The sequence below is a fragment of the Canis lupus genome, chromosome 5, assembly GCF_048164855.1.
Source record: "Canis lupus baileyi chromosome 5, mCanLup2.hap1, whole genome shotgun sequence".
In the NCBI taxonomy this organism is placed as follows: domain Eukaryota; kingdom Metazoa; phylum Chordata; class Mammalia; order Carnivora; family Canidae; genus Canis; species Canis lupus.
The window spans coordinates 72,162,314-72,186,653 of record NC_132842.1 but is presented as its reverse complement, the minus strand read 5'-3'; the positions used below and the strand labels follow the sequence as shown (position 1 = coordinate 72,186,653).

General features: G+C 57.8%; 2 protein-coding genes across 31 annotated transcripts in view; one reads left to right on the top strand and one right to left on the bottom strand.

Moving 5' to 3' along the window:
• EPB41 (erythrocyte membrane protein band 4.1) overlaps positions 1 to 8,491 on the top strand; it is a 198,063-nt gene extending 189,572 nt beyond the window's left edge. For all 28 annotated transcript variants that reach the window (XR_012031626.1, XR_012031625.1, XR_012031624.1 and 25 more), the window contains 4 exons: positions 2,505 to 2,606; positions 3,762 to 3,842; positions 6,765 to 6,869; positions 7,524 to 8,491. Coding sequence is in view for 24 of the 28 variants with exons in the window: in XM_072827516.1 (XP_072683617.1) it covers positions 2,505 to 2,606; positions 3,762 to 3,842; positions 6,765 to 6,863 (282 nt within the window). In the remaining 4 variants the exon portion in view is untranslated. The remainder of the gene's footprint in view (positions 1 to 2,504; positions 2,607 to 3,761; positions 3,843 to 6,764; positions 6,870 to 7,523) is intronic.
• A 1,040-nt stretch (positions 8,492 to 9,531) lies between these two features.
• On the bottom strand, positions 9,532 to 14,916 carry TMEM200B (transmembrane protein 200B). Of its 3 annotated transcripts, XM_072827518.1 has the most exons (3): positions 14,244 to 14,307; positions 12,907 to 12,992; positions 9,532 to 12,391 (listed from the first exon to the last, which is right to left on the bottom strand). In XM_072827518.1, the coding sequence occupies exon 3, from the start codon at positions 12,369 to 12,371 to the stop codon at positions 11,448 to 11,450; it is 924 nt and encodes a 307-aa protein (XP_072683619.1). In that variant the 5' UTR covers positions 12,372 to 12,391; positions 12,907 to 12,992; positions 14,244 to 14,307; the 3' UTR covers positions 9,532 to 11,447. The 3 variants fall into 3 exon arrangements, with proteins under 3 accessions (XP_072683619.1, XP_072683620.1, XP_072683618.1); XM_072827519.1 differs by lacking the exons at positions 12,907 to 12,992; positions 14,244 to 14,307 and adding an exon at positions 14,758 to 14,916; XM_072827517.1 differs by lacking the exon at positions 12,907 to 12,992 and having other exon boundaries at positions 14,244 to 14,315.
• Positions 14,917 to 24,340: the final 9,424 nt, after the last annotated feature.

Sequence of the window (24,340 nt, the reverse complement as noted above, 5' to 3'; positions counted from 1 at the left end):
TAATTTTACTTCTACAATCTCTTTAGATCTTCACAACAATGCCATGGTAGGGCTGTATTAACAGTATTGCCTGTTACAAATGAGAAAACTAAAGCTCAGAGAAGTCAGGATGACTTGCCCAAGATCCCATTGCTAGTTATGTCTGAGCTGGGACCCAGACCTCAGTCTTCAGACAAGAAGTTTCTTGTCCTAAGTTCTAGTCCAAACACTGATTAGCCATAGAACCTTGACAAATTGTTTAACTTCTCTGGACCAACGGAACTGCGAAGATAATAATAGTACCCACTTGAGATATTAAGAGGTGGAATTGAGGTAACAGTTGCATCCTGTGCTTGGCACATAGTAGGAGTACATTAAACATTCATCAAGTTTGAATCTACGGTAGATAAGTGGGTCTGGGCTGAAGTGTTAGTGAACTAGCCAATAATCTAGCTCGCATGATGATGGCATGTATGTAAGATTTAGGTATTACAGTTATGTCCCCTCTCTTCATTTGGTCTAGATTCTTACCTGGAAGGGAACTCAGCCAGAGACTCTTCTTCCTAATTCTCTTCTCCTCCTCCTATCTTCCACCCCCCATATCAATGTTTTGCCTCAGTGAATGTGGTCCTGCTCAGAAACAGGTTGGAGGCCTCTGCTTATAATACAAATGACATATAAAGAGGGGGGGGAAAGGATAGTAATGTAACACCTTGTTTACATCAGAGTTCCTTTTTTTTTTTTTTAAGATTTTATTTATTTATCAATGAGAAACACAGAAAGAGAGGGAGAGGGAGAGATAACAGAGACACAGGCAGAGGGAGACGCAGGCTCCATGCAGGGAGCCTAATGTGGGACTTGATCCCGGGACTCCAGGATCACGCCCTGGGCTGAAGGTGGCACTAAACTGCTGAGCCACCCAGGCTGCCCACTGCAGAGTTCTTTTTGAAAATAATTGCAATTTTCTAAATTTCCTCTGAGCCTGTGTATAATACCAGGACCAACTGGTCATTATTTTCAGGACAACATGGGCTCTGGGCAGCCCCTAGCACCCAGCCTACTCATCTTGTCTGTTTCCATCCCGGTCAGAGGACTGTTGGCAGCTCTGAGTCCTGCTACCAGCCCCAGGGGCACTGATAGCCATCTCTCTTCCTTTTCGCTAGTGTCATTTCTCAGTCTGATCATAATACATTTGTTTTGGTCATAATATGGTGAGCTTTAGAAAAACAAGAAGTAGCCGCAGCCCTCATTCTCTGTATGGATTAGTTGCATAGCCCAGCATTCTAAATACTTTTAAGCCCTTTCTAATAAGGATGGTCCATTTCAAAAATAGTTTTTTTTCTGTCAGAAATGTCATTGAGATTTCCTATAGGTTTCCTCCCATGGTGTCTTTTTTTTTTTTTTTTTTAAGATTTTTTATATATAGGGATGCCTTGGTGACTCAGTTGAGCATCTGCCTTTGGCTCAGGGTGTGATCCTAGAATCCTGGGATCGAGCCCCACATCGGGCTCTCTGCAGGAAGCTTGCTTCTCCTCCCTCTGCTTATGTCTCTACCTCTCTCTCCGTGTGTCTCTTGTGAATAAATAAATAAGATCTTTAAAAAATAATAAAAACTTAATTTTAATTTAAAAAAAGATTTTTTATTCATTTATTTGAGAGAGAGCATGCACGTGCACACACAAGAGAGCACAAGCAGGGGGAGTGGTGGAGGGAGAGGGAGAAGTAGACACCCTGCTGAACAGGGAGTCCAACACAGGGGCTTGATCCCAGGACTAAGAGACCAAAGATAGACGCTTAACCAGCTGAGCCACCCAGATGTCCCTCTCCCATGGTATCATAACGGGACATTTCCTACATTGTTTGCTCCAGGCTCCCATCTCAGTCTTCCAAGAAGACAGCCTGACATTCTCTGGCTCCTTAAACCCTGGCAGGGACCTTTCCTGGTCCTTTCTGGAAAGTTCTGCCCCATGATTCAGGACCTACCCCTGGCTTAGCACACAAGACTTTATACTTTTCCTGCCTTGGGTGGTGTGTTAAAGAGCTTCAGGTTTGTAGAGAGGACAACTTCCACTTACAAGTTTTGAGTCCTTGAGCAAAAAAATCATCTACCTTCTCTGGACCTGACTTGTCTTACCTAGGAGTGCTAATCAGCCTCTGTCCTTAGTATTTATTTCACAGGACTTGTGTGGACATCCAAAAAGACAATGTTTTGGAAGCCATTTGTGAACTCTGGCACGTTGCATACACATGTGCAGTCACTGTCACTCTTACTGAGCCTGTGGCTGTAATCTTGCCTTTTTCTGATCCATTCCTTTCACTGACCCAGCACCGAGTAAACTGACCCATCTAACATTCTTAGAAGGAGCCTTGTCACCAGGGGATTGTTTTCTTTATGAAGTCATTACCGTAAGGGAATCAGGTTTTTGCTTGAGAACATACAGCTGAAGGACAAAGCTGCCTCCTGCCACATTTGCCCACAAAGCTTTCCTGAGAGACATAATGATGAGTTGTGTTTTTTTCTGCAGACCGACGACAGCAATGGGGACTTAGACCCAGGAGTATTGCTGACAGCTCAGACCATTACATCTGAGACCACAAGCAGTACAACCACAACTCAGATTACTAAGGTAACAGGCCAGTTAGAACTTCCTTCTGGAATCCAGTGGCATGCATGCTAAGCTTGCTGCCTCTCTGCAAGAAGGACCCTGGTCTGGAAGCAAGGGTTTCCAGGTCCGTCCCTTCTGAGCCCAATGATTCCAAGGGTCACAGGTGCAAAGGCCCTGCTGCTTCCCCAGCAGTAAAACCAAGGGGACCCTGAGGGCACCCTTGCCTCCCTAGTTAGTAGGCTCCTAAAGTCACCCATGGTTGTCTTTACACATCTGCCCATCTCTCTAGTCATCTGGCTGTGGAGGTAAGTTTAAAAAGTCTATTTAAGGACAGGTGTCATTGGCATTATTATGCAGCCATATTTTCCAAGTTAAAATTCAAAACTCAGGACCCAACAAAGAGTTTCTCTATCATGTCCAGCGCCCAGGCCATGAGAACTATAGTTTGCATGCTGAAATATTGGAATTATTAGAACATTTTTTTATGGGGGCAAGCAGGAAAAATTACCTAAAATTGAAACTACTCCCTGAAAATCAGAGACACAAGTCCATGTTTGCTGCAGCACTAAAGGAAAATATATTTTCTTGTCCATAAAAAATCTAGATTTCTAACGGAACTCTGTTATCAATGCACAGAGGACTGGAAGCTAGTTATTTAATGTGTCTAGACCTTGGTTTTCCTCATCTGTCAATTAGGGAAACCTACCCACCCTGAGAGGATTATTTGAGGATCCTTTGATACCAGTGATACAAAAATGCTTGAAAATAAAGAGCCTAATTTCAAGCTGCATGACATTTTTGTTCATAGTCTTCTGAGTTTTCCTCTTGAAAATAATCGAAACATACAGGAAAAGAGCAAAAAGAAACACCTGTCGGTTTTGTTTACTCACTGAATTTCTGTGATTTTTGAGAGGAAAAGGGAAAAAAATAAGTAGAGACTTGTGACTTTCCATTTTGCTTATTAAAGATTTTAGCAATCCAAGGGAATAGAGGTGTGCTCATTTTAGCAGGTGCAGCTAAGAGTTTGAACAAGTGGATAAGAAAGCTAATCTAAAACGGTACCCAGCAGCAGATTAAAATTTGGAGTAGAGCTTTCAGAATAATCTTTTTACTGTTTCTCCCTCCCCTCCCCTTCTTTCCTTTCTTTCTCATGTAACGATCTTTCTTTGGTTTCAGACTGTAAAAGGTGGGATTTCAGAGACCCGGATTGAGAAGAGAATTGTGATCACAGGAGATGCCGATATTGACCATGATCAGGTGGGGATGCTGAAGGGATTCTGGGCATGGAAGAGGTCCCAGGGTGGGAAGATGGATGGAGACAGGAGTTAGCTTTCAGAATATGCCTCTGCCAGCTTCATCCCCAGGAACTCTCTGGGCTATTCTAGTGCTTAAATGAGAAGGGTGAAGGGAATCAGACCACAGAGGTCTGTGGGAGGGGGGCTGCAGGTCGGGGGAGCATGAAGTGTAATAGAACACAGGCCTTAGACTCAAAAGCTTGGGTTCAAATCCTAGGTCTCCCCATATTCTAGCTCTTAACTTCCTAGGCCTCAGTTTCCCCATCTTTAAGATGGACGTTATGGCACCTTCCCCTCAAGGCTGTTGTGAGAATCGTGGGATGTTGGACTGTGGGGTGAGGTACATGGTGGGCTCTGGGTGGGTGGAGCTGTTGCTATTCAGGGATATCCTGTACTGAACCTGTGCTGAGAGAGAGGAAGGTAGCAAGACAAAAGGAAGAGGTAATCCCTGCCCTCAGAGGGTGGAAGTGGCGGAGGAGATGAGGGAAAGCAGAGCCAGATGGACTTCGACTTCAAGTCTGTCCTAGATCTGTCACTAACTTACTGTGTGACCTTGGACAAACCACACTACCTCTGATTCCTTTTTGTCTCCTAAAAAGAGAGCAGGTTGATCTAGATAATTTCTAGGCCCTTCTGAGCACTAAAATTCTATGTTTCTGTATTAATTAGGTGCTAATTGTGTGCTGCAAGCAATTAGCAAATAATAAGGTCAGGATTAATGCTTCCCATTCTCTGCTGGGTGAGGTTAGAACAGTAAAGCTGCAGAGAAGAGGGGGAGGAAGGGACTGCATGCAAATGCTTCTGGAATCACTGACAGCAGTGTTAGAGCAGTAATTCCATGGCCTTTATGCTGATGTGCCTAAAAAAAAAAAAAAAAAAAAAAAAACGAAAAAGAAAACCTGAGCTGCACTGCTGGCAGTTCCCTTGGTAGCAGGGTTGAGACTCCCAGCTGAGAATGCCAGGCTCGGGGTCCCAGCAACAAGGCTGCAAAGCCCAAGTAGGAGGCCTTGCAGCCTCTTGCCCCAGCTCAGGAGATCCTGCTGTGCTACCAGCTTCTGCACCCACCCACGTGGTCTGATTAATTGAGCCCCTGCCATGTGCTCAGTCAGTGCCAGACAGCAAGAGCAGTGGGACCGGAAGGTGTTTGGGTTTGGAGTGAGACAACCTTGGGTTGACTCTTGATTCTGCAACGTACTGGTTGTGTGCCCTTGAGCAAGTTATTTTACTTCTCTAAGCTGTAGTTTTACCACCTGTAAAATTAAGATAATCATAGATTTCTTTCTGGGTTGTTGTGATACACACACTTGATAGCTCAGATAGATGCTATGTCCCTCAGTTCTCCTGGGCATGAGGGATATGTGGTGAGGCTAAGACATGGTGTACTCTGGGCAGGCGGGGAGGCACTTAAAGCAAGAAGTAGTAGGTGCAGGCTTTCATGGAGAGATAGCTGTAGGCCAGGGTAAGCATAGAGGGGGCTTGGGCTGAGCTTTGACACATGAGCATGTGGGTTGGGCAAAAAGGATCAAGGAAAATGACCAGGGGCCTATAAAAGCATTCCAAAAATGGCTTTCATGGAGTCAACTGGGAACTTCCCTTCATCCCTTGTTCCTCCTAGAGATAGTTCTTTTCTTTTCTTTTTTTTTTTTTTAAGATTTTATTTATTTATTCACAAGAGACAGAGAGAGAGAGAGAAAGATATGCAGGCTCCATGCAGGGAGCGCGACATGGGACTCGATCCCGGGTTTCCAGGATCACGCCCTGGGCTGAAGGCAGGCACTAAACCGCTGAGCCATCCAGGGATCCCCTCTTAGAGATAGTTCTTAAGAACCAGTGTCCACAGTCAGGTGGTCAGATCTAGCTAGAGTCCTCTTTGATGGAAGGCATGTCTCTTGAGAATCCCCACGTCATCATTCCCCAAAGCTCTTCCACCTTGGGTGCTGTGAGCTTGAGGCTCAGAGACTTGCTGTCCAGCGAGAGAGTAGGGCTGTCATTGCTCTGACTTTCCCTCTGCTTCATTCAGCTTTTCAAAAATGATCAAAACTCCTCCAGATGCCAAAACAGGGTCTCTCAAAACTCAAGGACAGTGTAGTAAAGAAGAAAGCCTTATAGATTTAAGTTAAAATCCCTGCTGCATCACTTACTAGCTGTGAAACATTAACCACTTTATTTACCCACTGAACCTCAGTTTCCTTGTCTACAAAATGGAAACAGTGAGAGGCGCCTGGCTGGTCAGTGAGTGGAGCCTGCAACTCTTGCTCTTGGAGTCATGAGTTTGAGCCCCATGTTGGGTGTAGAGCTTACTTTTTAAAAACAAGTGGAAACAATGTTACTGCTCTAATTCATTGAGTTCTGAAGATTAAGTATAATGATGATGATGATGATGGTGGTGGTGGTGGTGGTGGTGGTGGTGGTGGTGGTGGTGGTGGTGGTGGTGATGATGTGCTTAGGCCAGTGCATGGCATGTAATAAGCTGTCCCATCTTACTTCCCTCTTTGTTAGCCAGAGATCTTTTCTTTTTATAGCATGCTTCTTTATTTCTCTCTTCCCTTCTGAACTTCTCGGTTACCCTACACTGAACAGAGATTTTGCTTTGTCCTTCCGACTCACTTCTTGAGTGAATCCTCCCAGACCTGCCCAGCAGGTACAGCTGTCACCCCTGAAGTCCCTCTTGCCTTGCCTGTTTCTGTGCTTCCAGTCTAGGACCCTCCCTCTGCAGGATGGGGGTTATGGGGGAGAAGGCTGTCAGCAACTTGCCCCACCTCAATGCTCCTTGGTACTGCAGATGGAAAGATTCAGTTTGCCAGAGAAATGGTGTCCTGAGACCCCTACCTTCCTTCACCAGTCAGGCTTTTTGCCTGATGGGCATGGTTTCTGTCTCTCTCAGGTCCTCGTACAGGCCATCAAGGAGGCAAAGGAGCAGCACCCAGACATGTCAGTGACCAAGGTGGTCGTCCATCAGGAGACTGAAATCTCTGAGGAATGAGCTCAGGTATGAGCTGTTCTTGGTGGGGTGGATGGTATTCACTGTGCCCGCCTCAGAGAACTCTGAACAGGGACATTACCCAGAGGCATCCACACTGGTGAGGGAGACAGAAGTTACCAAGCATTTGGCTCCAACAAAAGCAACAAGGTCTCCTTATATCATCCTGCCCTTAGCAGTGTTGGCAGTGGTGGTCCAGAGGACGTCCCCAGGCATGGCTGGAAACCTCCCCACTTCCTGAATCTTCCTGTTCCCTGCCTGCTTCTTCACCTAGCCTTCCCTTCTCTCTGTGCTCTACCTGTCACGGGTATCTTTGAGTGTAACCATGGGAGTGCCAGAGGAGGAGAACAAAACCAAGACAAGCTGGGCCTGGCTGTCCATAAATGAGGGCTTGGGGATCAGGGGAGAGATGGCTGACGCTCGGAGCCCAGACTAGAGAATCGGAAACAGCATAGCTGCTTTTGGGGAGCCGGGGATCCAGATAAAGTTATGCCTAAAAGTAGTCTACAAACGACTTCAAGAAGCCATAAATCACCAGGGAGGACTTGTCTCTGTAAAGCTGCTCCGACCCTGCTTGGCACTTGGGACCCCCAGAGCTTGGCACTGGGACTGAGTGGCTGTCTTCCTTTGCAGGATTTAAAAAGTTTGCTTTCTTTCCTCTAGGAACTGTCCTACCCCAAATCCCTGCCTGTCTCCCATCCGAGAGAAAAACCAGCAAAATGATAAAGAAGCTTACCTGCAATAGTCAGACATCAGGCTTTCAAAATTACTCTAAACCACCAGAAAATTAATTTCATTTTCTATTTGGAGTTTATACCAAGAGAGTCTTCTAGACATTACTGATTCTTTTAATACCTTTTTCTATATTGTGATACCAGAAATTGTTCAACTTTTCACTCGATGGACTGTTTTTAAAGAGCTTTTTGGTTTGTTTGTTTTTTTATGGGGTGGTTTGTAACCCTTTCAACCTAGCTTCTCCCCATTTATTTCCAACCCAGATACTGACAGGTCTACAGAATTCTTGGGGAAATCCTCCAAAGACTCTGTCAGCTGTGTTGGGGGCCAAAGCCAGCTTAGTGGGGCTTCCTGCTCCTCCTCTAGTTTTATACCCTTTCGATATCAGCAGAAACTTCATTAACCAGCCCTTTCTCAGAGCCAATGATGGGACTTTACCATGTGAGGCAGGGCAGCTGTCCTGATCCACAGACCCCAGGAACACATCCCTGTCCTTTTGTTGAGGGTGATTTTGATGAGGCAGAGATCTCTGCTAAGAATATAGTATTGTTTTTCCTTCTTTCCTCCTATTCTTTCTTTTTTGGAGCTTCTTTAGATCAAAGACGTAAGAAGTTGTTTCAGATATATCTGATACTGTGAATGTTTAAACATATCTGTGGCCTTCGCCTTCCTGCCCTCCCTCCCCTTTTACCTCATCAGAAGCAGTGGCTCTGCTAAGTGCTCCCCCTACCTCCCATCTCAGGAGACCAAAATTCACAGAAAAATAGGCACTTTTGGCCAGAAGCTCTAATGGCACATTTTTAATGGTGATTTGGGCAAGGAAAATTGATGAGGTTTAAAAAAAAAAAAAAAGCTTTCTAGTTCTGGGAATGTTCTGGGAATGTGCACTTCACACAGGGGAGTGGTGGGGTTTACCTCAGACAGATCCTGCTAAGAAGTATTTCCAGGTGACCAACCCTGGGCCTTTCTCTTTAATCCTGGGATGATAGGAAGTGTGACTCAGAGAGGAGGTGGTGTTCCTTGACCTTTCTTCTCCTGCCTGGTACCTGCCTGCAGACACCCTTCTGGAGCGAGGGAACGGACCTTTATGGGCCATCCTTCCCACAAAACCCCACACGACCGGGGACACACACACCAGCCCTGCTCATTCCCACTCACCATCTGAGGCCTGTCAGGTTTCATGGGCTTGATTTTTGTGGTGGGTTGTGGGTTTATTTTACTTCTAATTTTTTTGTGGTTGTTCTTTGGTTGGTTTTAAAAATGTGCTGACTGATGGGCCCAATTCCACCGTTCCTGGTAGATCTGGGGGCATTTTTACTCAACAGTGCTTCTGTAATCTTCCAGCTGGCTTCCCACAAACATATCTGCCTGGAAGTTCTTAAGAGTCTTACAGTGGGACAGAAGTGAACTTCATGAGAGAGACAGCGGAGCACAGTCTCTGGGAGTTCAAGTGCAGTGAGCGAGGGAGAGAAGTCGGAAACCTCTGCTCCCCACGATGGGAGCCAGCTGCGTGTGGCCAAAGCCTCTACTGGCTGAGCCTCGCTTTAGACAAACTCAGTTGGTTCGAACAGACTTCGGATGTGTGCATTTTTCGTTTAGTACTTACGTGAGACTATTGCTAAGAGGCAGCTCTCTCTGGAGAGTGACAGGAAGACCTCGGGCAGAAGGACTGTCCTGTCTCAGTGTGTGGGCACAGGGTTTGAAATGATGGTGCTTGCTTGTTGGTGTCTACGCCTGGGCCCTGTGGCCCGGAGCGGTGGGGAGGTTAGGAACCCAGCTCCCATCAAACAGCACAGTACCGTGAGCTCGCTTCGCGGTGGCCAGCTGTCCTGCCGAGAGCTCCCAGCTCCCAAGGCTGACAGCTGGAGTGAAGAGGGTGCGGCTAAGGAAGAGGGCACAGCGTAGCATCAGAAACCTGGCCACACTGGTGCCACAGCTTTCACAGCGCAGGCCCGCTAACGGGGGCCTACACGTCCCCTCAGCTCTGTCACCAGCTCACAGAGCTTCTCTCTGCTTCCTTGACTGTAAATTGGACCAGAAGATCTCAAATGCCCTTCCAGCACTGAGAAGCCATGATTTGGACGAGCTAGGGAGAGGGTGTCCTTCCAAGCCTCTTTCCTATCCTCCTTCTCTGGTAACAGATCTGGGGGTTTGACAATTGTTTGGATTTTTTTCTTCCTGCAGTTGTGTGTGTGTGTTTGTGTGTGGGGGTGTGTGTGTGTGTGAAAAAAAACAGATTCTGTCCAGGTGGAAATGGTAAGGAGGGGAGGAGAGAGCTTCATTTCCAGGGTCAGAGACTTGGCAGCAGTTTTCCCGAAGTGACTCAGACACACCACAGTAACATCTTTCACTGCAATTTTATTTTTATTTCACTTGAGAAGTAAAGACTTCCTCCAAGCCACACGAGGTCCCTGCCACCCACCCACCCACCCACCCACATAGTGGGACCTAAATTTCTGAGCTTAGGGCCCAGAGAACCTGGCTGCAGGGACCTTTTGGGGGCCTCTTCACCCTCCTGCCCAGCCCCCCACCCTTGCATGTCCTGCAGGGCAGCCGAGGTGGAGGGGACAGGCGGAGGGGACGGCCGTCTGCCCTGGGAAAGGAACCAGAGCTCCCGCCTGACCGCCACCAAGGAATTCTCGTGGGAAATATCTGCCCAGGATCTCAGCCCCAGGCTGGTTGTTTTTACAAATCTCTCTCAAATGTATTATTTTGATGACAAAAATGAAGGAGCTTTGTAAATTTTTTTTAAAATTATGAATCATATCAAGTAGTTGTTTACATTTCTTGACAAATTAGGAATTATGCCAGCAGAATCAAATTGGCAAAATCCTTAGATTAAAAAGGCAATAATTAGGTCTGCTGTTTTGGCCTTTTGTAGTAAGAGACGTGGTGTAGTGTTTAGATACGTGTTTGGTCTTGCTTCTTGTATTGCATTTTTCAATAAACTTAAAAAAAAAAAAAAGTCTGTGAGAATTGATCAACTTTGAAAGTTCTCTTCTCCTACCAGCAACCTGGGAAAAACGAAACATGGGGAAGGGAGACCCCTATTCAAGCCCTTTTCTAAAGTAAGCTACCCACATTGGCCAAAATGCAGCTTCAACGCTGTGTAAAAGGAGAACTGGCAAATGCTTCTTGCCAGCCGGGCGGGGGGCGGGGGGCGGGGGGCGGGGTGGAGATTTTGCAGCACAGGCTGTGACAAAGGAGAGAAGGGGGTTCCTCGGACCTGTTCAGGGAGGGGCCCGACCCTCAGTAGGAAGGCTTTGGCAGTAGTGTAGCCCTAGTGGGGTGGACCCTGCAGGGCTGAGGGGAGAGAAGGGCTGAGGTGGTGGGAGGTAAAGCCTCAGTCCCCGTCCCAGATGGCAGTGGAGGGTCTCAATTCAGCCCCGTTGCCCATCTTCCCCAACCCCACAACCGGTGCCACCGTGGAGGGAGCCCGGCCCAGCCTGTGACATCCCAGCCAACCTACCTTCCAAGTCTTAGGGGTCGTTGCCCACCACTTCGGGTTTGCTGAGACGCCAGCTGCATCTCCCAGCGACCCTGACCTGGACCTCCAGCCCCCTCAGGTACCTGTCCAAGGCTAAGGTCACTTTTGGAGGCTTAACGAGCTCCCGAGGCCGAGTCATGCTGGTCTCCAGGCTCCGCTTTAAAACACACTCTCTCCAGCTTTTTGAACCCTTGTGCAGTTGGCATTTCTCTGCCGACATGCAAGTCAGGAAGCCTTAGCAGCTGCTGCGGCCAGAGCATCCATCTCGTCTGGGACGTGGCTGATGCATCTACTGGGCATTGGGACTTCTGGTCCTGTTAGCACGGTCCATGCTGCAGCCTCCTAGCAGGCTGTCCCCCTGCTCTTCAAACCCGGGCTCCCAAGTCCCCTCCTCCTCCCAACTTGGCATAGCCCCCCAGACTGAGGCGGTCCAGCCGTGGCCAGCTCCGGTGAGCACAGTCCCGAGCTGCTGGGGCCCCAAGCAGGAGCTCCCCAAGGCCCAGATCCAGAGACTTGGAATGTTCGATGCAGGAACCAGAGGGCTGCACGGTGATAATCACATGGCCAGTCTGGGTGCGTGGACCCCAGGGTGGGGGCAGCCCCGGGCCCTTCAGCGGGTAACTGTTGAGCAGGGCAGGTAACCCCAAGCGAGGATTAGCAGGCTCTGAACGCAGGCTCCGCACTGACGGGACAGGTGACGTGCCCCGACGCGGGGACAGGTCCCAACTTTCCGGCTCCGTGCAGCCGATGGCTCGGGGAGTCCTGGGTCCGGGGCTGGGGAGCAGGGGGCAGTCCCAGCCGGGGCCGTCAGGGGGCCGGAGCGCCTGGGCCCGCAGCACCCCCTGGCGCAGCCGTCGCGTCTCCAGGTCGCGGTTCTCGTAGAGCAGCGTGTTGGCGCAGATGAAAACGAACAGGCCGACGCCCATGACCACGGGTCCAAGGAGCCGCAGCCGCTCGTGCGGGCCGTGGGCCCGGCCGGCGCCGCGACCCTCGCGTCGCAGCTCGCTCGGGGGGGGCGCGCTGGCATTGGCGGCGCGCGGCCCCGGGGCCCCGGCGCGGTGCGGCCAGTAGCCGGCCACGGCGATGCCCATGCCCACCAGCACCACGAGCGCCCCCAGCGCCGCGAACGCCCCCGACGGCGAGCGCAGCCGCAGCCGCGCCCGCACCCGCAGAGGCTCGGGCGGGGAGCGCGGGCGCCGGCGGCGGCCCAGGCGGCGGCCCAGGCGAGAGACGCGGCCCTCGGGGCTCCTCCGCACCTCCCCGCGGTCTCCGGGGCTCCCAGCCGTCATCTCGCCGTCGTCTGGGCGCTCTGCGGAGAGAGGGGAGGCGGGGGCTGAACCGACGGGCCTGGGGTCGCAGCGCCAGCTCGGGGGCCCGGCCCGGGGGGCAAGATCGGGCTGCCTCGCCCAGGCCGCTTGGAGATCCCTGGCGGCCACCCCCGGATTTTCCCGGGGCCGCGAGGCGGGGAGCCGCCCCCGCTCGGGTTTTCCGCAGCGCAGCTCGGAGCCAGGGACGCGCGGCTGAAGCCGGAGTTGGCCGGGCCCGCCGGCGGCGAGGAGGGAGGGGGCGCGGGCTGCTGCTACCTGGCGCGTCCTCGGCTGCGGGGCTGCGGGGCTGCGGGGCTCCGGCGCCGGCTCCCTCTTCGCCGGGGCCTCGGGAGTGTGCGGGCCCCCGCGGCGGCGTCTCCAGGGTAAGTCCCGCCCGGGATCGCCCTCACCCCCGCACGTGGCTGCACCGTAGTAAGGGAGGGAGGGGGCGCTCGGCCCGCCCGGGCCGCCGGGGTCGCTCGCGGGCCCCACCTCCCCCCTACTGCGCGCTACATACCGCAGCGTGGGAAGGAGGGGGTGTCACCGACTCCAGCCTCTGCCTGCCCGCCCCCTCCTTTCAGACCTCCTCAGCCTGCACGGAAGCTGCAGCAGGAGAGACTTGAGCTAGACTCCGGGAAGACCGTTCTGACCAAGGCCAGCGGCCGACTTCGCCCAGGATTGCTTCCCGCTCCGCGCAGAAGAGGCCTCCCCTCCTCCAGCGGCCGGGTCGCGGCCCGGACGGGGCGCGGGGAGCGGGGGGGCTGCAGGTGCTGGGCGCGGGGCCCCGCCGGGAGAGCTTCCCCGCTCCCCGACTCTCCCGTCGGCCCGGGCAAGGCTGTTCCCGGGTTGCAGCGTTTCCAATTCGAGCTCCTCGGGATGAATCATCCCCCTTTCCCGCCGCCTGTCCTCCTTTCCGGCCTCCTCCACCCGAGGCCTCGGTGGCCCGCGTCCCGGACGGAGCAGCGCCGCCCCAGCACCTCGGGCCGCCCCATCTGGCCGCCCGGTTCGGCCCTTCCCGGCCTGTGGCCTGAGGACTGAAGGGCCGGGTGAGGAGCAGCTGCGCCGTGTGCCGTGTGGCCCCCACGAAGGGAGGGCGTGGGGGGAGCGGGGCCCCCGCCAGGCGCCCTGGGTCGCAGGGGAGGGGGGCCGGGACCTCGCTGTCCAGGGGCGCGTGCTCCCTGCCCCCCAGTCCGGGTTCTAAGCCGCTCCGCCGCTGGCACCCGTAGCGAGGCTCGGGGGAGGAGGCCTCGCCGCCCCGCTCAGTCCCCATCCGCACCCCCGAAGCCCGGCACGACACCCCATCCCTGCCGCCGAGCGGGGTGCGGAAGGCCCGGGGCCTAGCACGGAGCCGCAGTCGGCCGCGTCCAGAGCCTGATTCTCGCAGCTGCAGGCGGCGGCCCAGAGCGGCCGGGGGGCCCGCCGGGGTCCCCCGAGGAGGGGGCGCCCCGGGACCCGACGCCGGGCCTCGGGACCCCCGCCGACGCCGTGCGCCTCCCCGCACAGCCCCGGGGCCCCCGGGAGGCGGCGACGGCCGTTCCCCGGTCGTCCCGGAGTGTGGAGCCGACTCCGGAGGGCTCCCCGCGGGGACAGGGGCGGGGCGTGCGGGGAGACCCCGACTGCGGCGGGCGCGGAGCCCTGGCCGGGGACCCCCGCCGACCGCCCCGGGGAGGCCCTGGTCTCGGGCCGGTAAGTTGCCGCGGGCCGCGTCCCTCGCGCTCGGGTCCCGCCTCCGCCCGCGTCCGCACTCCGCGGGGGGGGGACCGGGCTCCCGCCCCAGGGCCTTCCCGGACGGACGGGCCGAACGAAAAGTTGAGCAAAGTGGAGCGCGAGCCCCGGGGCCCTCGTCCTGCTCACCTGGCGCCGCCGCGCCCCGGCGGGTCCGGGTCCGAGTCCGCGCGCCGCGGCTCCCGGCTCTGCCGCCGGCTCCACCGCGGCCCGGCCCCGCCCCCCGGCCCCGCCCCTCCCGGCCCCGCCCCCGGGCCCCGCCCCCGGCACCCCGCGGGGCCCCGCCGCTGGAGGCCGCAGCCGCCCAGGTCGCAGGGCCGCAGGTAAGCGCGTGTGCGCGCCCGTGGCTCGGAGCGTCGCTCGCAGAGGCCCGGGACGGCCGCGCCTTCCCACGTGGGGAAACTGAGCCCGGGAGCCGAGAGCCCTGCCCGGCTCCGCAGCGAGCGCGCGGCCCCAGGACTTCCGAAGCCCGCGCGCCCGCCCGCGCCCGCCCGCGCCCGCCCGCGCCCGCCCGCGCCCCCCCATGCCAGCGCCGGGAGCGGGCTCGCGGGGGCGCCGTCCGGGGAGCTCCCCGGAGGAGGCGGCCCGGTTCCCGCCCCGCCCCCCGCCAGCCTGCCCCCTCCGTGGACCTCACCGCCTTCACCTGGAAAATGGGCTTAGTGGGGTCCGCCCCGCAAGACGCGGAGAGGCGAGAATCAGCGTTGCGGGCGGGCACGCGACACGGGGGCAGCCCCCGGGGACCCCGCGAGCGCCCAGTGACAGGAGCCCGGGGCGGGGGCGGGCCGCTGAGCGCGTCCACCGGAGAGTCACGGGCAACCCCCCGGGAAGACGCGCCCCGTCCGGAGCGGGGAGGCGCCGCGGCCCCCAATCGCGAGGCTCCGGGGCGCCCCCGCCGCGGGCCTGTCGGGGCCGCCCAGCTCCCGAGCCCCGCCCGCCCCCGCGGCAGGAATGCGGAGCGGAGCGAGGGGGTCGGCCGGCGGCCCAGTTTCCATGATGCGGGGGGCGGGCTCGGGAGGAGGAGGGGCGGCCGGGCGGCCCGCCAGGCTCCGAGCCCGCCCCCGCCCCGGCCCCCGCCCCCGCCCCCGCCCCCGCCCCGGCCCCGCAGCCCGGCCGGGCCCCTCGGGAGGAATTTCCGGCCTGGGATTGATTAGGAGGCGCCCCTCCCCCGGCCGCAGAGACCCCCCGGGGCGCGGGGGGGGCGGGGCGGGGCGGTAACGAGACCCGGCTGCGCCCGGGCGCGAGGGGGGCGCGAGGGGAGCGCGAGGAAGTCTCGGGCCCGGGCCGCCCCGCGGAGGCCACCGCGCGCAGCGAGGCTCGAACCCTGCTCGGCGGGAGCCTGGGGTGGCCTCGGCGCCCAGCCCGCGGGGACACACCCCGGGAGCGACCCGGCGGGGCGCGGGGCGCGGGGGCCCAGCCGGGTTCGGAGGTCGGAGGGTCGGGGACCTGCCACCGCGTGGGACCGAGGGCTCCGCGACCGGACCCCCGAAGAGCCCCCCCCACCGCCCCGCACACGGACCCCCTCGGCCCGCGCCGCGCTCCCGAGCCTGGCTGGACGCCCCCGCCCCAGCGCTGTCCGCGTTCCTGTCGCCCCTGGCTGCTTTTCCTGGGGACACCAGCTCGAGGCAAAGCTCCTTGTGGTTGCTGCCCCACCTGCCCTGGCATTTGCCACTGGCTCGTCCAGCCCGCCCCTCCTGACCTTTCTTCCTCGGGGCCTCCAGCCTGGGCCCAGCCTCACTTTCAGCAACCAGACACCTCCCAGAATTGTCCCTGTTTGCAGTGATCCTGGCCCATTCCTACCCCTCCTCTTGTCCCCTCTGTAAAGGGCCCCACTGCCCACCAGAGGGTCATCTCCACCAGGGGTCACCTTGGGCTCACGCCCGCCCCAGACCTTCAAGTCCTGTGGACCCTCCTCTCTGGATCCCCCTGTCCTGGGGCCAGGGCTCTGCACAGGGCCACCAACCATCTTCCCACCCTGGACCTAAACCAATCGCTCTGCTTAAAACCCTCAGTGACTCCCCTGCATTGTCTGGAGTTTAAAATCCCTGCTCACCTCCAGAGTGGCTCCTGCCCCCTCACCCTCCTCCCTCACCCTCCTCCCTTCCTTGTAGCTGAACTCATCCCCATCCCCATATCTGTGCTCTGGCCTTGGGGTTGGCCCCTGCCTTGAGTCTTGCCAGGAACTCCCGCTCTGGATCATCCCTTTGGCTCCTTCCCGTCCTTCAGACTTTCTCTGCACCTCCTGTGGGTCCCCAGAGCTCGTCAGCCTCGCCCCTCCCCACTCCCCCCTCCCCCCCTCCCCCCCTGCTTACACACCCTCACCGGAGCCTCCCCTTAGCAGCACCGCACACAGAACGAAAATCAGTGTTTGGGATTTGAGCCTCTGTCCTGTGTCCCCCTGCTGGTGAGCTCTGAGGGGAGGACTGGGCCTGTCCCGTCCCTCCCTGAGCCCTGGGCTCCTACTGGCCTGTGTGTCCCCCACCCTGAGGTCCCTGCTAATCTGTACCCCCGGGGCTCCAGCCTGAACAGGAAAGGACTCAGCCCCAAGTCTCAGTTTCTCCATCTGCACAAAAAGGGGGAAAATACTTACCTCCCAGTGTTGTTTAGAAGCTTAAGAGCACACATCACATATGGTCAGCACCTGGCATAAAGTGGATGCCCACCAGACAGTTGGCCCTTCCTCTGACGCTGAGGTTTGGGGCACAGAAGACGGTATTTAGGAGTTGTAGAAACCTCCCCTGGGGTCATTTGGGGGTAGCAATGAGAAAAGGATCCTCTCCCTCAATATAACCCCACTTGATTGTCTTGAGAACTGGGAAGCTAGTGATAGGCCCAGTTTACGGAAGAGGACGCTGGCTCAGGGAGGCCAAGACCCGCTGGCAGACACACAGCCAGACTGGTAAGTGGTGGCGCCTCCCCGGAGGGAGGGCCCGGGACCTGCTTGGTTTGGCCCTTGTGGGCGGCCAGTGGCCTGGATCTGCCTCTGTGTGGCCCCGACTCCTTCACTCCTGAACCAGGAGGGGCCTGGAAGAGAGATGTTCCCCGGGGCCACTGTGGTGGACATTTCTCCCCCAAGCTTCTCTGGGGAGGCAGGGAACCGGACACAGGCACTCTGAGGTCCTGCCTACCTGAGGCTCCATGTCTTCTCCAAAAGCCATGATGGGGAGGGAGTAGCTGTCATCTGTGTGTCACAGCCCCACCCGGGGCCACAGAAGAGCAAGCCCTGGGAATTGATGTTTGGGAACAGCCCCACTGGCTGGCTGGGTCCGGGCTGCCCCGGATTTCCTGTCTGAGCCCCAGGGCTTTCTAAAACCATCCTTGTCTCTGGGCCGCCCCAGAAGCACTTGGAGGACACAGCTGAGTGCCCGTGTGGCCCCAGCCCAGCAAGACCACAGCCTCAGCTAAGAATCCCGAACCCTGTGCAGAGGAGAGAGCGTGGCTCTGAGACCCAGTTTTGTTTCTTCTGCTCGTTCACTGGGTGACTTTGGGCATGTCACAGGATTCCCTCAGCGCTCCCTGTGGGGCCTTCACAGGAAGTACGGGTGGGTCAACTTGATAAGAAATGATAATGATTGGCAGGTGGAATCCAGAACCCCAGTCCCAATGTCCCATTTTGTAGGGACAGAAACTAATGCCAGAGAGGTACACAGTGACTTGAGTGACCCCACCAGTGAATGGCAGAGCTGACCCTCGGGCAGTTACAGGTCCCCATGCGGACTTAGGCTTCAGGGGTTGCTGGGATGTGAACCCCAAGCCCCTCGCCCCACCCACAGAAGCTCTGAGCTGGGCAGTGGGCTTCCCTGGTGGCTCCGTGCCACTGGCAAAGCTCTTGGGAAGAGTGAGCTCACGTCTCCACTGCTCTCCAAAGCCCAGAGAAGAGAAGGAGCAGAGCCGGGGTGAACCTGGGAAGGCCAAGGAGGTGAGACGCCCCTGGGGCCAGGGCAAGGCCAGCCTCCTGCCTGAGCCCTTAGGGATGACGGTAGGAAGTCACCAACTTGCCAAGCTCCCCCGGGGTTCCAGCCCCTTCATACCTGTTACCTTCTTAAGTATGCAAGAGCCTTGAGAAGGAGGTGACACTGTCACCCTTTGTCCTACATGCTACATGTAGTACATGCTACACTACTTCCCGCTAGCCCTGTGACCGTGGTCAAGTCAGCTCACCCCTTACGTCTCTGTTTCCTCCTCTGCAAGACAGGACAATGGTAGCAACATGTGCGAAGGCCTGTAATGAGGACGGAACTCCAGGGGAAACGTGGTGGCACTAGAGCTCTACTGGCCTGTGTGTCCCCCACCCCGAGGTCCCTGCTAATCTGTACCCCTGAGGCTCCAGCCTGAACATGCGCAGTTTGCTCTCCTATAAAATGTGAAAGTGAGGCTAGTGATTGTGTCTTCAGCCACCTCCTCTGGGGACGCGAGAGGAGCCAGCCCTGGGTCCCATCCAGATGCCCATCCAGGGGGTGAAGTGAACAGACCATCCACCAAAAGCTGAGGAAACAACAGCTGACTCCATGTGGGGGGCAGACAGCAGGGAGGACTTCATGGAGGAGGGGGCATTCCTGCTGGGTCTCAGGGTCAGAAGAGTTACCCAGGCTGCAGCGGGGAGGATATTCCAGGCTGCAGAAACAGCTTGCAGACAGCCTGGAAGCCTGGGCAGGGGGTCAGGTGCTGGAGAGGGAGTGGGGAACAGGACGCAGGGGCCAGGGCCTGATTGCAGAGCTCCTCCGGCACCAGGCTCGGGGTGTAGGGCTCAGCCCTGTGGCGCCGGGAGCCATGGGAGGTTACAAAGCAGGGGAGTAGCCTGCCTCATAGGTACCTGGGGAAAGACTACAAACTGTTAACGTGGCACCTGTCACGGTTTCTCCAAGAGCACCGAGGGAAGGGCGTGACAGGGCCCCAGGCCCAGCCAGGAGCCTGCGGAGCGGCATGAGGCACCTGGTGGCCTCCCAGGTCCTCTGGTTCTGTCCCTGAAGCCAGCTGCTGGGCCCCTCCCACCCCAACCCTTCCCCGCTCCCCTGCTTTGCCCCGTCCCCACCCCCTGGGACCCTCGTGGCGGGAACGAAGGAAGTGATTCAGAGAAGAGCCCAGGTCTAGGAGTCTAGTGGCCTGGCCACTTCCTGGCTGTGTGACCCAGTGAGGATCGTTTGTCTCCCTGAGCCTTTTCATGCCCTGGAGAACGGAGAGGTGCCGAGCCCCCCACTCCAGGAAGCGTTGGGAACATGAAGTGGGGGTACGCACGAGGGGGCCCAGCGCAGACTCTGGGGACCCGCCTGAGGCTGGTCCTGCCCCAGGGAGGCTGATCTGCATGGAAGAGGGGGCGCCAATGTGTCCGGGCCGAGTGCTGGGGGCCCAGGGCACCGCGGACGAGGGACAGGGAGGCTCCCCGGAAGAGGGGGCCAGTTGAGCGAGGGCTTGGAAAGAATGTCGGGGAGAAGCTGCTGCGGGGCAGGGCCCGGAGGGGCGCAGGGAGGAATTAGGGGCCTCCTAGGGGAGGGCAGTGGGGACAGCAGGGGGTGGGGCGGGAGAGGACTGAACACCCGGTTGGAGGGGTTAATCCTAAAGGAGCCACGTACCCGGATAACCTGGGGACAGTCACCTCGCCTGTGAGCCTCCGTGTCTTCATCTGACCACATGCCAGTGGCCCATGTCACAGGGTCGCGAGGCTCCCGAGCTTGCCTGGCCCAGAGCCTGCGCGCAAGTGCCCGGCAAACCCCGGCCGCCCCTGCTGTCTGTTATCCACACTGCTCTGAACTTAGCTCTGATGTTTTGCTTCATCTCTGTGTTCTTTTTCAATTTCTTGAACATTCTGATTGGCTCAGCTGGGCCCAGGTGGCTCTGCCTGGCCCAGCAGCTGGGGGGAGCCAGAGGGAGAAGCCGCTGTCAGGCCGTCCAAAGGGGAAGGGCCCGAAATGCGGATTCTCTGATGCCTGGGAGACGGCGACAGGTCCCTACAAGTGACTGCCAGCCCTGGGGGTGGGGTAGGACCTGGGGAGTTGGGTGATCTACCAGGAGCTTAGAGTAGGGCTGCTGGCCAGGAATGTGCCACCCACACCTCAGCCACGACACGTGGGTGCAGCGGGAGCCTGAAGCTGGGGTTTACCCATGAAGATCTGCTCCCCCCTCCTCGGGAAGTGCTCGCAGCAGGAACCACAGCGGTAGAGACACCTCAGCTGAGACACTTCAATACCCGTGCCCCCCACCCCTGGAAGTTAGGAAAACAGTGCGAGGGTGCAGGGGGATGGGCCTCAGGCCCCAGCAGGGCAGCGGCGGCAGGTAACACCTGCAAGACATGCACAGTGTAGGTTGAGGTTGGAGCGGTTTGTCATGCAGCATAGGCCGCCCAGGGGAGCGCCCAGCATGCAGTGAGCACCTGCTACACGGGGGCTAAGCACAGGACTGTCCAGGGACAGAACATGGCCCTGGCTGACGTTGCCACAGGAGAATTTCAGAACCTCAAGTGACCGTGAGGCAAGCTAGAAATGCATTTCTCCTTCACCTTCTGGGTGGAGCATTAGCTGCCTAGCGTCAGCAGGGAGGCCGCCGGTGTTAAGGACCCAGGCTCCTTCCATCTTGTTGCTCTGCCGTCCCCGAGGTGTGGCACCCGCCTCGTCTTCGTGGCTGAAGATGCTCACTAGCCCTCCTCCCTGAGTCTGGGGACTGGACTCCCTGGCTGGGAAAGGGGACTGTGCTCCCCTCTCCTTGTATTTAATTACTTTTTTTAAAAGATTATTTATTTATTTATTCATAGAGACACAGAGAGAGAGAGAGGCAGAGACACAGGCAGAGGGAGAAGCAGGCTTCATGCAGGGAGCCCGATGCGGGATTCGATCCCAGGACCCCGGGATCACGACCTGAGTCAAAGGCAGATGCTCAACCACTGAGCCACCCAGGCGGCCCCCCGCCCTTTAAAGGCAGGACACCTGATGCACACATGGGGATGCTCCCTTCTCATTCCAACAAGGCTGTGGGCCACCCCTAGCCACGAGGGAGGCTGGGAAATGCATCCTGGGAGACAGCTAGGAGTCCTTGCTGGGTACCACCGGGATGTGGCTCCTCCACTTGGCAAATCACCGTGCTGATGATGCTCCCCCAGGGGGAGCCGAGGCCGGCCCCTCTGGAGCCTGGCACTCTGGGGGAGAGTCCTCCAGGGCAGGTTCCTGGGGCCGAGGGCGCCCTGGGGTTGGCAGCATGCGGGCCAGCCGTCTCCCGCGCTTTGTGCCCAGAGAAGCCTGGTGGGGTGGGGGCGTGTGGGGCTCGGCGTCCACCCACCAGCCACCGGCGCTGCAGAGAGCAGCCCCCAGGCCCTGAGACCTCGCTTCTGTCTCCCCCGCACTGCACCCCTGGGCTGGTCCCAGTTCTGTCGGTGTCTTGGAGTCCAGGGCCAGCTTCCAGATCTCGCATTCAGTGCTGTGTAGACGGGGTGAGTGGCAAGCCCACAGCTCCCGGCTTGACGAGGTGTCGAGGCGGGACTGCAGCTCCGGGGCTTGGTCCCCGGGCCGCGGGCGGGTCGGGGGCGGGAAAGCCGAGGCCCAGCGGCGGAGCTGGGCGCCTGGGCGGGGCGGGGGGCGTTGGCGCCACCTGGTGGCGAGGCCCTGCACCTGCGCCCGCGCCCCTGCCCCGCGCACAGCGCCCGCCGGTCGCGGTCGCGGCGATCCTGGGAGCGCGCGTGTGCTCCGCGGGGCGTCATCCGGGATCACGGCCTCGGACCTCAAGGATGAGCTTCCTTGCAAACCGTGGTTGCCTCCGAACAGAAACGACTCGGCCTGGGAGGTCGGGCTGAGCGGGGAGGGAGGACACGGAACGGGATGCAAGCCGGGGAGGGGTGCGGATGGAGGCAGATTTACCCCGTGGGAGCCCCTTCGAGGCGCCGCTGGGACACGGGCTCCCGTATCTGCAGCACAGGACACCGAGGCACAGAAACCCCAAGTGGTAAGTGACAGAGCCGGGCTGCCCCCCAGGACCGCTAGATCTAAACCCAGACTCGGGCCCTGGATTACTTGCCCCGCGCCCTGCAGTGCCCACCCCACCCCACGCTTGCCCGCCCAGCCCCTAGCTCGGGATCCAGCCCAGGCCTGTGGAAGTTTGTATCAGGCCACACCTCTGGGATGTTTGCGATGACCTTCACCGCTGCAGAGGGGCCGAGGGGACCAGAGGCCCAGGGAGCTCCCACACTTACAAGTGTCCCCTCCGCCCTCCACTTGGAATGCTGGAGATGCAGGGGACAGCCAGAGCGGTGGCATCCACATCAGCTCATATTAGGGACCAGGAGACCCAGGAGGTGGCCGGGCTGCAGTGGCCCCAGCAGGTGCCTCCCTCCTGGTGTCAGGGCTCCAGGCCTGGAGGGGTGGGGCTGGGGGAGGCAGCCCAGGGAGGAGCAGGTGTGAGGTGAGCTTTGAAGGAGCAGGAAGGCACTTGGGGCCGGGAAGCCCTCAGTAACTGAGCGCTCACTCTGAGCCAGGTGAGGGTGAGGCAGGTACTGAGCTATTTCCTGTTTCCAGATTTCAGGGGCTGAAAGGACCCCCCACCCCTGAAATCACAGAGTATGGGGCAGCATCAGGACTCCAGGCCAGGGCTCCACACGGAACTGGGAAACAGGGATATGAATTATTATCCTTATTTTACAAATGGGAAACTATGACCCAGAGCGAAGTAACCTGTGCAAGGTCACACAGCAAGAAGGTAGTGAGTCTCCTGTCCTGCCCAGAACCTCTCCTGTCCTCCTCTAAGATTGGGACAGCATGCTGACGTCCCCAGGGTGTTGTGAGGACCGAGTAACCTGACAGGTGTAAGCCGCCTCCACCGGGCCGGGTGTGGAGTCGGTGCTGGGTCCGTATTAGCTCAGTCGCTTGGCCTCCTACTGACATTTTACAGGAATCTCCTGTCTTATTCCAGTACGAAGAGATATTCCAGTAAGAAGAGGTAGCCAAAAGGACAAGGAGAAAATGTCCTGGATGGTCACAGGTGCCGGCAAGTCCTTTATAGGGACCCCAGCGCCTCCAGTCACTAAGCCGAGGTGGCCCTGGGGACCGCCAGGCACCGGCCTCGCCGTTGGCTCCAGCACAGAGTTCTGGCTCGAAGAACCACTGACGATGCTCCAGGAGGCTCCTCAGGTCTCTTGCCAAGAGATGCCCGAGAGAGAACATTAGGATGACGGAGGATCGTTGAAAGCGTCTCCAGTCAGCTCTCATGGCAGCTAAAGGACAAAAACAGTACGACGTTATGTGGTCACCGGTGTGGGGTCGTGAATGTTTCATTTCTTTTCCAGTAACTGCAGTCTCCCCAGTGAAGGGGATTCAGTAAATGATCTTTACTATCTAAGCCTTTGTAGGATGTTTCAGGGAACTAAATGCAGGAATGGGGGGGGAGGGTGGCTGCAAGTGGCCCAGGGACGTCACAGCCTGGCTTAGGGAGCCTCCGTGTGGTGCGGGCAGCCCCGGCGGTACCCGTCCCTGTGTGCTTGGGGCCCGTCCCTGTATTTGCGTTGGGGCCTCGCGAGGGGGCTGCCCAGCAAGCGGGCGTCCAAGCCCTGCAGCCCCGACTTCCCCCTCCTCTCTGGGGCTTTCGGCCGCAGGTCCGGCTGTAACCCTAACCTGTGCGGAGCTCCAGTTTGCATTTCTTTAGGCTCTAAGGGACACCAGGGGTTCCTGGGACTTAAGGATCCAGTATCCCATCTCGGGAAGAAAGGGGTCTGATAGGATCTGATTAAATCTCCACCTGCCTTCTGGGGAGACCCTTGCACCGCGAGTATAACGCACCTCCAGGAAAGCAGGGGCCGCCTGCACCCGGCTGGGTCAACTTGCCGGAGGCGGCGTCCCACGGCGCGGCCACCAGTCAAGAAGCAGGACCCGGCCAGCGCGCCCAGAGGCCCCGGGCGCCTCTGCCTTTGGCCGGAAGCACACGCCACCGCTCGTGCTATGGGACAGCGGCGCTGAGGTTGGGCCTGTTTGAAAAGTTTGTGTGGAATAACGGTCAGTGCTGCTGTGTCGGGCTCTGTGCCTGCGCGGTCTGCCCGCGCTGCTGGGGGACCCTGATCTGGGGGCGGGGGCCTGGGGTTCTGGGGGCTGGGGGCCTGGACGCTGGGGGGCTGGGGGACCTGGAGGCTAGGGGGTCGGGGGTCCAGGGGGCCTGGGGGCTTGGGGAGCCTGGGGGCCCAGGGAGCCAGGGCCTGGGGGCCTGGAGGCTGGGGGGCTGGGAGGCTGGGGGCCTGGTGGCCCAGACGCTTGGGGTCCGGG

What these genes read in the sequence shown, in the direction of transcription:
- TMEM200B (XM_072827519.1), bottom strand. Translation starts at nt 12,371, where the DNA reads ATGACGGCTGGGAGCCCCGGAGACCGCGGGGAGGTGCGGAGGAGCCCC.